Raw genomic sequence first — 13,297 nt, forward strand, 5'->3', positions numbered from 1 at the left:
CCCTGCGCCCTCCCCCTCGCGGCGCGGCTGCCCCGCGCCCGCCGCGATGATCTTCCCCAGCAGCAGCGGCAACCCCGGGGGCAGCAGCAACTGCAGGACGCCCTATCGCAAGCAGGTGAGCCGGCCGCGGGGATGCCGCCCGGAGACCGGCGGCCCCGCTTTACGAAGGGCGGCGGCTCTCGGAAGGACACCGATCTCCTCCTCGGAGGGACCGGGCTGGGCGGTGACCTTGTTTCCGAAGGAGGCGGCCCGCGGGGACGGCTCGGGCCGCTGACCTTACAGGGGAGATGCCCTCGCCCCCGCCGGCCGGGCTGGGTGGGACGTGGAGGACGGGGGGAAGGGGCGGAGAGGCGGCGGGAGCAGGAGTGCGCCGGGCTGGGGGCTTCGCCAGCTCTGCAACAAGTTTGGCTTTTCTTTTTCTTTTTTTTTAACCTCAAACCTTTGTGTGTAGAAGAGTACGATAATTAGTCGTAACGCTGGTTTGCAACAACCCTCACTTGGAACCTCTCAAAGAACCTGCCTGATTCGTAGGAAACCCGGAAGACGTGTGTGTGTGTGTGTGTGTGTGTGTGTGTGTGTGTCTGTGTGTGTGTGTTCGTGTTCGCGCGCGCCCCCTCCCATATATATTTAAAAGAGAAAAAAGAAACAGGAACTGCTGTCACTTTCTCAAGGTTTTCAGTTTTCAGAAGCACAGGGAAATCCTGTGACATCCTAGTTGCAGAGATACTTGGATAAGCCTGAGTCATACACATGCTTTTTCTTATTTTAATACCGTTTCATACATTTTTTAACAGATTGAACTCCAAAGGCACTTTAGTGGTTAGATCAGAATCCCCTGCCGGGAAAAGGAGTGGACCTCGGAGCTTATAGTTGCGGCCTTTTGTTTTGTTTTTCGTCTTTGTTTTTAAAAGAAGGTTACTGAAGCCATGTTGTGATAAATCTCACAGAGCCTTTCAGCGGCAACAATAACACAACCTAGCTTTAAATTATGTAAAAAATGTGCAGGTCTGTTTAGAAAAGGTTAAACTCATTCAGAGGTCAGTAGCAAGATGCTTATTGAGAAAACAAAAACACGATTGCAGATATTTTTCTGCCATACTAAATCTCTTGTCTACATCCTGAGCTACTGAGACAAATCAATTAAGTTATTATCCCAATAATGATACAAGCGAACTGTATCCTTCTATGCAGACCATGGTTCTGTAAAGGTCATGACGGATGACAGTGATGCCTGGTGGCCTTCCTGAAGGCGTTCACGGGGTCATTGATGATATGTTTTGTGCTTTTTGTTCTTAAAGTCATTTTGGGGGGTGGGTTATATCCTAGCATAAGTGTATCTGAAAGTAAGGCTAATTTTGTCAAGCAGTGATGGTGTCAAAAAATATTGTTTTCTGATCTTTGGTTCTTTTGCTTGTTAGCTTTCCCTTAAAAAGGCAGTAAACACACCTTTGGTCTGTGAGCCCTTGCTGTCCAAGTCAGTGGAACTTTTACCCAACCTAAGAATATCTCCTCCCCCCTTTTAATTAAAAAAAAAAAAATACATTTTGACTTGGCTGAAGTATATGCTAAAATTGTCTAGAGTCAGAAGCTGGCATCTCTAAACTCTCTTCATGTGGCCTCATTTAAAATAAATGCCCTCAGGTCGGGCACACTTACATCAACTTCATAAATGAAGCTAATTTACAATATAGCTTCTTCTCCTGAACTCTCCTCCCCCACCCACCTCACTGTACCTGAAAAGATGGCTAATTATGTAAAGGCCTTGTGTATTCATTTATTTGTTGTCAAAACCCGGCGGGGCGTTAGCTCTGAAATGGTGAAAAAGCTCTGAGGGTGAGGCCTTTTGCTGTGAGGGGCTGGAGGTTTTGTGTGTGGAGGGGGACAGCCTGCTGGTCTGGAGCACGCTGATAAGATGCTCTTCTTTTCATTGGGCTCTCCTTAGCTTCAGAGACTAAAAGGGCTGACTGAATCAGAAAAACAAACAGACTTTCTTTTTTTCTATAGGCAAAGAAAGAAATGAATGTGTAGGCATTATACAGACACAAGACCCCGGGTACCAGTGGTATTTGAGTCAAAGGTTTCTTTTGTTAGTGTTTAGCCATTCACAGGGAAAGCACACTTCCAGCACGGGGACCTGGTTACCATGAGTGACTTTGTGATCTCATCCTGACTTAGTCTAAACGAGAAGTCTAATTAATGCTTTTTTTAAAGTAAGATTTTGTGATGTTAAGCTTGCACCTTTCAGTTCTTATTAGTTTGTTCATTTTGATGAAAAATATAGGTAACTTTTAGGTGTGTAATGCAGTTTAATTTTAATCTAGAAATATATAAGCTGTTAGAGCTGATTTTAGATAATTTGCTTGAGGAAAAAATCGAATGTGAGGAATACTTAAAAATTACCTTTGGGGGGAAAATAATGAGAATCACACTTGTATTATACCTATATAATAATACTGGCTATCATTGAGCACCTTAGTGCCTGCTGGTCACAGTTCTAAGTGTTTTTGGTGGGTTAACTCATTTAGTTATCTTGACAGTCGTGTGAGGCAGGTAATAATAATGTCTCCATTTTACAGTTAAGAAAACTGAGGCATAGATTAAGTAACCTGCCCAGTCTATACAAACCAAAGTGCAGAGCAAGGATTTGGACCTGGCAGCCAAGCTTGTAAAACCACCACACTACACACTGTAAATGCCTGCTTACAAGCACATCTCAATAGGAAATCATACAGAGCTCATCTGCATCACTGCCCATTGCCCTTCTCGTCTCAGAAGTCCAGTTTAAGAATTCCACCCACCTTTTTTGAGGGGCAAGGTGGAGGTTGTGAGATTGGAGGTGAAGGATTAGGTAAATGGATGACATGGATGGGTAGATTTGTGATATTTGGAAGTAGCTTTGAAGTCAGAATATTGTGCTACCGAGTGATTATACAGTTTCTTCTTAAAACTTTATTTTACAGGTTATAGGAGTTAGCCAGTTTCAGTCAAAGCTTAGGTGGGTGGTGCTCGTCCTCTTCCTGCCCCATGTAGTGTATCGAGGGCATCAAGGAGCACTGATCTCTGGCATCATCTAGGATAAACAGGATTTTCCTGCATCACAGGCCTCTGAGCACATTAGAAATACACCTTCTTGGCTCAGGTCAAAACGAGAGGCTTTTAAGTGGAGTGATAACCTATTAGGCAGTATCTAGACAAAGATGGTTTGGTTTAGGTCTCAGTGGAGAAATGTCCTTATTATTTTAACTGTGACTTTCATAGATATGGTATTCCTTAAGCAAATCCAGTCTGATTATATGAAAACAGCACCCCCACAGCCAAAACAAAACCCATTTATCAGGACTTTTGTAGTTGTGAAAATATTTTAGTGTGTTTCAATAGAATAAGTGCTTCATGCTGAAAAGCCTTTAAAAATAAAACATGAATATTTCCATTAAAAATATTTTTTATTCGCTACTTCTCTCACTGTTTCCTTACTTTCATTTTTGGAACTGCTTTCTTGAGATAGTTGACTCAGTTATGGCATATACTTTGTTTGTTTGTTTTTTTAACAAATTGTGGCATGTACCAAGCCCTTTTTTGGTAGGTAATATTTCTGGTAATTTACAGTGGGGTTTTGGGGGTCGGGGAATTGAATGCAAGGATGTTCGTGGATGTGTATATATTTCTTGTTTACAAAATGATCATGCCAACTAATAGCCGTACTTGTTAAATGTTGCTAACTTTTGATGAGTGAAGTACTTATCCCCAGTTTAAGTAGATTTACATAGTTTGCTGCTTTCTCAAAGATTAACTGGGTGTAGCTGCACGTGAAGAATTCAACAGTGATTCAGCTAAGAGGATGACATACAAAGCTGTTGATTAATCCTCTTCAAACAGTTTCTGTTCACAGCAATTTATGTGTAGTAGATTGGGTTTTGTTAAAGTTTGAAGATTAAAGTTGTACATAGAAATATTTAAATGAATACTGTCTGAGCCAGTCCCAATTTGTTGTTGTTTAAAAGAAGGTAAACATACTTGAGCCACAGAGATTGGAGGTTTAGGGGGAATTAGAAAATTAAATTGGTATGCTTAAGTAAGGTCCTATCCTGTTTTTGTTATTAGGCTATCTCCATTTGTGATTCAGTAGTATTAATGAGCCAAGGTAACTGTGCTTTAAATTTGTATCCATCACAGTCATTTGAAAAGAACAGACTTCTCCAGCAGTTATAACGAGGCACCCCTTTTGGCATCTCACTACATTTCCCATAGTTATTTCAGGTTTTGATCACGTTTCTCGATTTTTTTTCTTTCTTTCCTTTTAGAGACCTGTCAGCTGGGCTCACCATATATTGGTAATACTTTTCCTTCCCTTTCTTGGTGGTGGTGTGGGGGTGGTGGGGTGGTGGTGTCTGTCTGTCTTGTCCACATTTCAGAGAGTATATTTCCAAAACACTCTGCCCAAAAATAAATATTTAAAGATATATATGATATCCCCTCCTGACTTCAGTTATGTTTAATCTTCACAACATTCATATTAAGTAGAGAAGGGTCAGGAATTTGAAGGCAGTGATTTTAAAGGACCCAGTTGGTGAAAGCTAGGTCTCTGGAGTCAAAGGCTGTGTTTGCTACCAGGAAAAAGGAGGCTCAGTCAAGAACAGCTGTAGTCTCACTCACTACACTTCCCTTTACTTGGCCTCCCAAAGACATGTAGCACAGAGAGCATCCCAGATCTCAGCTTTGGGAATTGTAGCTCTCTAATTTATTAATGTTTTTTGTTTGTTTCGTGAAGGCCTTTACTCTAATGTCAGATAACATACAGGAAGCCAAGTTAAAATGAATTTCACATAAATAATATTTTCGTATTAATGTCCCAAATATTGCATGGTCCAGCAACCCTCTCTGGGGGACTCAATCGCTTTTAAAAATAGGTATAAAAAAAGTCATAATTATAAACCGTATTATGTCTTCTTTCTCCACTGTTAATGTTTGCCCCTTAGCATATTCCTTAAGCCTTGATAATAATGCACATTTCACATTTTAACTTCTTTAACCATCACTCAACCTAATTGAAAGACCCTGGCTTAGTTCTGGCTCTACTACTTGCATGCTTTTTTCACTTTACCTCGCCGCTAAGCCTCAGCTTCTGTTAAGTAAAGATAATAGTGCCCACTCCACAGGATTGTTGTTAATCCTTCTAAGGTGTTATTATTATTAATATCCTCGTGGAGCAAGCCACAGGAGGTGGTCCTGGGAAGCTCTGTGTGTTCCTGGGAGACGTTGACACAGCCTCTAAGAATGGACTGTGTTTAGAAAAATGGGAGCAGCCTCCAAAAAGATAACGACCTGGAACTGGGAAACAGGAATCTCAACCACATTTAAAAAAAAAAGAGAGAGAAAGAACCAAAAGAATTGGAAAAGTGCATCCCACTATATTTTAAAGCAGTTGTTCCTGGCAGAATTTGCCTTCTCTTTGGGGGAAAGAAAGCCTTTCAATCCTCTATAATTTATTTTATGCTAATATGTGATTGGCAAAGGATAAAAAGAGATCACTCATTGATGAAAAATGCTACCTTTTAATTTTTTCAAAAACTGACAGATTTGATTATGATTTCCTGAATTCTTTTCTTTGTCTTGTTTGTATATTTGGTTTTTAAATGGATGTTTTTAAACTCGCATCTGTAGAGAATGCATTGTTTAACACATTCTAAAAGCCTGGTAAATTTTAAAATAGGATAGACATACCGTGAGGAAGGAAGCAAGCTTTTCCTGGAGTTTAGGACAAGGTGAGAAAATTAAATGGAGCAAACTAAATTCTGTATTAAAATAATGAATCATTGTAGCTATTGTTATTTAACACTTATTAAATAGCAGCAGCAACAAAACTTGGTGTTTTACAGAGTAGTAGTACCCTAATAAATAGAAATCTATTTTGTGTCTATTTAAACATATGGAGTTTCAAAACAATGTAATGTAAACTAGGGAAGATTATGTTTGTATTTGTATTTGTTCATTATAAATACAAGACAGTCTCAAAATGCATTTAAAAAATAGACTGGAAGAAAGTGTGCCAACATTTCAACAAGTGTTTTCCTCTGTTGGTAAGTGGAATCCTAAGTGACTTTTTGTGATTCGCTACATTTTTTCCCAACTTTCGAGTCCCCCTCGTTTCACGCAACGAACATACAGCCCTTTGGTTATCAAGAAAAAGATGAAATTTTTTTAAAAATCTACAAATTTTTGTTAACATCTAAAAATTGTGGTGAAAACCCAAGGGATTCATGTCATTGAGAATTTGGGGAAGTAGCGTGTAGGTGGTACTTGTTTCTGTGCCTGAGCCTTGAGATGTAGTCTCTTCTTATTTATGAATTACTATTCCTATTTTCACTATAAACTCCTAAACCATCTTTTTGGAAATCACCTATTTCTGATAGATAGTTTTTATATTTATGAGTTTAGTATTTTCCTCTTTTGTACAACTTTAAATAGGCCTGTGCTTTTTAAAAAACATTTTTAGGACACCAGTTTATCTAGATGAGTCAGTGAAGGAAAAGTCTAGCTATATATATGAAATTTTATATTCTAGATTACTTTTCAGGAAAGTAGCTAATCTAAACATTGAAGAGTTACTACTAATGTCTTTGATTTCATTTGACTTACAGCTACATTTAAATACAGCTGTTTTGTGGACAAAGTCCCCCACATGTAATTTCTATGTTAAATGTGAAAAGAACGAAACTGTTCTACTGCTTATGTCAGAATCTTTTGGGTTTATTTTCTTAGGAATCCTCATGATTGTCTTCATCACATACTTCCTTTTTAGTTTTAGCTTTTGGAAAGGGCAGTGCCATGGGAGGTGTGGCTTCTTTACAGGTCTTTAATTTATAATGGAACCATTTATAATGGAACCATTTGTAATAGAACCGTGAAGGTTTCTGTAAGAAATACACTGTACAGATAATGTCAGTACTTCGCAAACTGTTGTTACTGTGCAACCAGGGGATTTTCAGTACATAAGGGGAGTTTTTGGTGTGCACCAGAGAGTCTGCAAGACTTCAATGAAAAGAGAAAACACTGAAGGGAAGAAAGAAGAGTTGGGGTGGGGGTGGGGGGTTGAGTGAAAGACCGAAGGAAAGCAGTATTGCCTCGTTCACTTTACAAAAATCTGTTAAAGTCTTATTGTTTTGGTGCTGTGTAGGTTGAGTGCAAACATGTAGCCTCATTGTTTTGTATTCTCTTAGATTCTTATATCCCTTTTTTTTTTTCTTCATATCGTTCCCATCACCTAGAATTTCCTTTCAGCTCTGTTCTAAGACAGGGTCTCTGTCTCTCCACTTCAGGGAACTGCCTTTTGGAAGACCATTTATGATTAACTCAACCCTACCTAGTCAAATATTTTAGAAACAACTTTGTCTCCACTTTCTCTGCATTCTCAGTTTTATAGATCAGATGCATCAAACCAACTCCAAAGGGGTGGATATGTTCTTTTGTTTAACTGAAAGTTTAACAGAGACTCAGAAACCTTGTGTAAATTAATTATTGAGTGCGGAGCATAAGTTAAGTAACAGGTCATTCTGTAGGAAGTAAACTGGTGAATTGTAGGGGATACACTGTTGCTGGTCAGGGAAAAACCAGTTAGGTAGCTGTTAAAATAGCTGCAAGATAGTAAAGACCCAAAAGAAGGCAGCGAAATTGTGTAGACATTTGAGTTTATAAAAGCCCCTAAAATTGTATGTAAAATGTTGCATATATTATTAGCTCTTTCCTGGGGAGAGGTTCAGAGCATTCATCACTTTGCCAAAGGGATCTGTGTCTTCTAAAAACTTTTATGACTTCATGTGGAAGGAAAAGGAAAAGGAGGACTTAAGATGATGCCAAAATTTCTAACAGCAGACAGGATCCTTGGATGCATCATGGAAGGTGACATTTCAGGCTGAAGGAACATTACAGCAAAGATTTGAACATAGGAAAATGGGCTTTATTAGGAGAATCGTCAGTAATTCAGGGAAGCTGGACTGTGCATAGTAGAGATTGGGAGGGCAGGGGTGGTGGTGGTGGTGGGGAATATAGGGTCAAGCTTGCTAAAATGGATAAGAGGAGAGCCTGAATTAGAAGGTGCAGCCTAGGTTGAAATAAGGTTGTAAAATGACATAGTGGCAATGTGAATGTATTAGATGGAATGGACCCAAAATATTGTATAGCAAGAATTGGCAAGATTTGGCTGGTGACTAGACTGGGAAGGGAGGGTCTTGGTAAAGGAGAGTCTTACGTTTCTAGTCTTAAATGATGGAGAAAATGAAAAGTTATTGCAAACTTGCTTGCCCTGGGCTCAGTGATGAGGATGAACCCAGTTATTCTAGTATAGGGATTTTCTACATTTTCTTTTTTTAGATGTTAAAATAAATGGGAAGGAGGTTGTGTTTGCTAAATGATAAATTCTGCTGCTACTCAGTATCCTGACACCAGGAATGCAAAAGGCCCTTTTGTATCTAAGTCAGTCTTATAGGGAAGAATCGTCCAGCCAAAAACTCTAGTAGCACCCACCATGTGAACCACTTTAAGAACACATTTTGGGTCCAGGAGGTGGTTGTAAACATTTTTTTTACAGCTCCTCTGGGATTGCTTTAAAGTCATTGTAGAGGCTGTGTCACCTAGATGCACACAGATTTTCCTGTTTGGCCTGAATCTTCACATTTTTTTGAGTGGAACACTTACACAGTAAGTCTTTTTCTTAACAGTATATGTCATCTGTCTCTGTATAGTTGTCTATAACATCTATAATGTAACAAGAACATTGGTTATGTTAAAAAATCACCACTGCAACAGGAATGTGGAAGATAGGTGCTTAGGGGTTAGTGTTTTCATCCCGTCACAATAAAATCTGGTGACAGCTTGGTTTGGCCATTTTAATTTTGCCACATGAATCACACCCTACTGCCCTCCCCTCCTCCCTCTATTCCAGGCAGAAATTTCTAGCAAGCAGTTAGAAATAACAGAACCGAAGCTCTGGGTAAGAAGCTCAGAACCTCCTCAAACATAATACATAAAATCATTGAGGGTAGATTAAAGCATTCCGGGGAGAAAAAGTTTCCACAAGAGGTTCTGACAGACCTAGGGGAGCCACAGATTCCGTAGTGGGAAGGAGAGGGAGAGAGAAATGGCAAAAATTGGGGAGAATCCAAGGAGTGTCACTGAAGCACAAAAAGAACAGAGTTTCAAGAAGAAATGGTCAGTCAGCTGTGTTAAATGTTGCTTGAAGATTAAGGAGGACAAAGGCCAAATAATAGGCCAATGGAAATACAATAGTCCCCCCTTGCCTGCAGTTTTGTTTTCCATACTTTCAAGTTACCTGTGGTCAACTGCAATCGGAAAATAGTAAACGAAAAGTGAACAATTCTTACCTTTTAAATTGCGCGTCTTCCATGTCGTGCCCCTCTCTCTCCATCCCGCCCTGGCTCTGAATCATCCCTTTGTCCATTGTGTTCATTCTATTCTATAAATGCTCGCCGCTCATTAGTCACTTAGGTTATCATCTTGGCTGCCTTGATATCACAGTGCTTGTGTTCAAGTAACTCTTGTTTTTCTTAATGCTCCAAAGAGCAAGAGTAGTAGTGATGCTGGCAGTTTGGACACGCCAAAGAGAATCTGTAAAGTGTGTGCTACATATCACCAGGTCAGAGGTAGCCTAATGTTTCACAGTGTCTACTTCATTCACTCAGCTTCATCTCATCATGTAGGCATTGTATCATCTCATCACGAGAAGGGTGAGTATAATACAATAAGGTATTTTGAGAGAGAGACACCGCCACATTCACATAACTTTTATTATTGTATGTTGTTGTTATTCTATTTTATTATTAGTTGTTAATTTCTTACTATGCCTAATTTATAAATTAAACTTTACATAGGTATGTATGTATTTATAGGAAAAACATAGTATATATAGGGTTCTCTACTGTCAACAATTTTGAGTATCCACTGAGGGTCTTGGAACTAACCTCGGTGTGATAGGGAAGGACTAATGTATCCTTTGGGAGGTCTTGAGAGCCTTTGAAACAAAGGTTTCAATAGAATAGTATGTGGTGGTAGTGGAGGAGGGAAGGGGGAGGGGGCAAGGTAGTAGGAAGCACATTCCAAAGGCTTTAAGGAATGAATGAGTGAAGAGGGTGTGTCTTTAGAAAAGTCAAGAGCCAAAAGGAAAGTGAGTCCCTTCAGACAGCCTTGAGACCAGATTATTTCAGTATCTGACTGGTTGTAGATAGAGCAAGGTAATAGAAAACAGAGGGAATAGTTGGAAATAGGTTTTTCTTTTAAGAAGAATTGAAGGAGAGTTTGTCTTATAGGAAATGGATCTGAGAGAGTTTCCCATCAATGATACAGGAAAGATGGGACTGGTTACGCTAGAGATATTGAAGAGAAGGAAGAAGACAGGTGAAGCTGAACCTCTTAAAAGCTTACATGTCAGGAAAGAGGCTAGGTCATTTAAGATTTGGGGGAAAAAAAAAAAGGTGGGATACTAGGCTCAAAGAGTGTGACAAAAGATTTGGAATAATTGCTCTTGGGAATTTGGTGAGCATTCAAATGGAGATGAGTCAAAGGATGACTAAGCTGTATGAGGCCCCTGGGAGTTCAGTGGTCTGAGTCGGCAAGATATTTTGACCCTTTTCCAGCAATAAATGGGCAGGAAAGAATCTGGGTAATGAGTTTATATAGGATTTGGCATTGGTTAGCTGAATAGGTATGAAAATTGAGAGCATTGTAATGAAGGTTAAGAGGACAGGTGAAATCCAAAGAGGAAAGAACCTTTTTGAATGGGGAGGGGCATGGTGGGTCTGATAAGATGAAAAGTCCCTGGCAGTGAGGGAAGGAGGGATCAGAGAAGAGATTCCATGGTCAAGATCTTGAAGAAGAAATAGTTCCAGGACCTTACCTTATAGAGTTATTGGCCAGATTACATGAGGTAGTACGTATATGACTATCTGGCCTGCCGTAAATGCTCCGGTGGTTAAAATTATTAAATGTGGTCCTTGTATAATTTATACCTCCTTATAACTACTGTTATTATTTGTGTAAATAAAGTCATATTTCAAACAGACTTCAACCAACCATGAACCACAAACCAAAATAAAGTATTAATTTTTTTTTAGCTGAACCACAAGTCCAACTTAAGTTTTAAAATATACCCTCAAACTTTTTCAAAACATCTTAACTTGCTTTTAAAGAATAAAAGGTGGACACAGATGTGGATCCTAGCTTTATCACTCATTAGTTGCTGTGAACACATTTTGTTGTTGTTAAGCTCTTTAGGAAATGCTAGTGCTCAAACTTTTAGGCCCCTCCTTCACTTAAGAGTAGAAAATTGGATGGAGATCTGGGTTTATTGGCAACACTTTCGTTATCATCACCACTTTTACTTTGTTAAGACCTCTCCTCCAAGAGCCTTTACTCACCACTCTAGACACACCTATTTCTCTTTCTCTGCCCTTGGTTATATTTACTGTCTGAGCATCTGAACTATTTTTCATAATTATTCCTCCTCACAACACCTGTAAGCTCTCTGAAAGGAAGGGGCTGATATTTATTGAGCACTCTCTGTTGACCAGGCAAAGGCTTGGGTACTTTTATATCTATCTTCTCTCTTTTACAACACCTCTGTGAGATAGTTCTTCACCCTGTTTCACAGATCAGGGCATTTTAAGTTATTCACCCCAATTCCCAGAGCAAATGGGTATAGAGCCAGGATTTTTACCCAGCCTCTGTCTAGGACTTCTCTCTCCACTACATCAGCAAGAATGATCTCATAAGTTGCTTTTAAAGAAAAAAGGTAGACATGGGTATGGATTCCAACTTCATCATTTATTATTTCCATTACTGTGAATACATTTCTTAAACTTCCTGGGTCTTAATTTCTTCAGTGGCAAAATTAGATATAATAGTTACTTAATGTTATTGAGATGATGAGATGAACTCATGTGCTAGCACTTGACACATTACCTGGCATAGCTGCTGTGTCTGCATCCCTCCTTCCTTGGGCTGTCGCCTAACAAGTCACTTTATAGAAGAGGATCTTGGAGGATGGGTCATGGAAAACCTGAAATGATAATAGTGGTAGAAGACTGTGATCATTCTGTTCATTAACGGAAAGTACTTTGTCATGAGAAAGATCTAGAAGGGAAGTTCATTTCATTGGTAAAATGGAAATGATTCTTATACCCGTCCTTGACTTCCTAGAGTGAAGGGTCAATGCGTTTACGTAAGATAAAGTGCTTTATGACATGTAAACACTGTGGAGATGTTATTACAGTTTCTGAAATGGATGGCTTAAACTATTATGTGAGCATTTTTCTTCTTTCAGCATCTGATTTTAAATTCATGAAGTTTCTTGTTTAAAGCTGCTTTCCCCAAATTGTGTTTACTAGGATAACTAGGGTTCTATTAAATGTTGAAAGTGTTCCAGGAATTAAAATTTCAGTGTTCAAAGAAATTTGGGGAACACTGTATAGAATTGTTTGAATAACAGGATAAATTAGCATTAAAAAGTCTCTGAGAAGTCTGCAGTAAAACATTTGTCTAGCTTTGTGTAATTTGTTTCCTAGAGTTATTTGATCATGGAACCACTTAGACGTAGAATGTTTACTACATATATTCCATGGGACATTTTGGGAGACAATTTTAAGGAACCTTTTGTATTTTAGAGTTGGAAGGGACCGTAGAGATTAGTTATTCCAACCCCTTTAAGGAAATTAAAATTCACAGACATTGAATGATGTCCAAAGTCTCACAGCTTTGCAAGCCTAGGTCTTCTGACTTCTTAGTGGTTCACCATCCTACCTTAAAAGTCTTGGCTTTTCCAAGTGTGACACACCCTTGCCACAAGTGTTTTCAGAATTGTTTTCATATGTGGTTTTTTGATCATCCTCTGAATAAGTAGACCCTTTGGGATAGTATGTTGCTTGTTGTTTTCAGACAAAACAAACTATCATCTTTTTAATTTCTCCTCTCCTAAGGTTAATTTCCCAACCAATTCTATTGCATCTTAAAGTATTTATGAAATCAAGATTGCTGACTTAGGAAATCAATCTAGTTTAAAATATAAATGATCTAGAAAACCCACACGTTCTAATTATTAATATACTTTTGCCGTCTTAATTGTTGTCTTTTTCATAGAATTGGCTGTGGGTAGACAGATTTACATATTTTTTAGCCCCTTCCTGCATGACCTGTTACAGCATGCAAAATTTGCTCTGTGGTTTCTAGGTTAAGTTCTTGCATAGAGAAACCACCGTGAAGACTTTATACCACTGCTGTGATGAAGGCCCGT

The 13,297-nt window shown here is 39.1% G+C and overlaps 1 protein-coding gene across 12 annotated transcripts in view; it reads left to right on the forward strand.

Annotated features, from left to right (window-relative positions):
- The window catches only part of RBMS1 (RNA binding motif single stranded interacting protein 1), a 200,020-nt gene that overhangs the window by 76,790 nt on the left and 109,933 nt on the right, over positions 1 to 13,297 (forward strand). For 2 of the 12 annotated variants that reach the window (XM_011358685.1, XM_023529843.1), the window contains exon 1: positions 7 to 115. The exons of 9 other annotated variants lie outside the window; for them this stretch is intronic. In XM_011358685.1, the coding sequence (XP_011356987.1) occupies positions 47 to 115 (69 nt within the window). In that variant the 5' untranslated portion in view covers positions 7 to 46. Of the gene's footprint in view, positions 1 to 6; positions 116 to 9,719; positions 9,741 to 13,297 lie in introns of those variants that run through there. One more of the 12 variants, XM_023529848.1, reaches the window with a different exon arrangement.

Source organism: Pteropus vampyrus, unplaced genomic scaffold (genome assembly GCF_000151845.1).
Source record: "Pteropus vampyrus isolate Shadow unplaced genomic scaffold, Pvam_2.0 Scaffold2, whole genome shotgun sequence".
Classification (NCBI taxonomy): domain Eukaryota; kingdom Metazoa; phylum Chordata; class Mammalia; order Chiroptera; family Pteropodidae; genus Pteropus; species Pteropus vampyrus.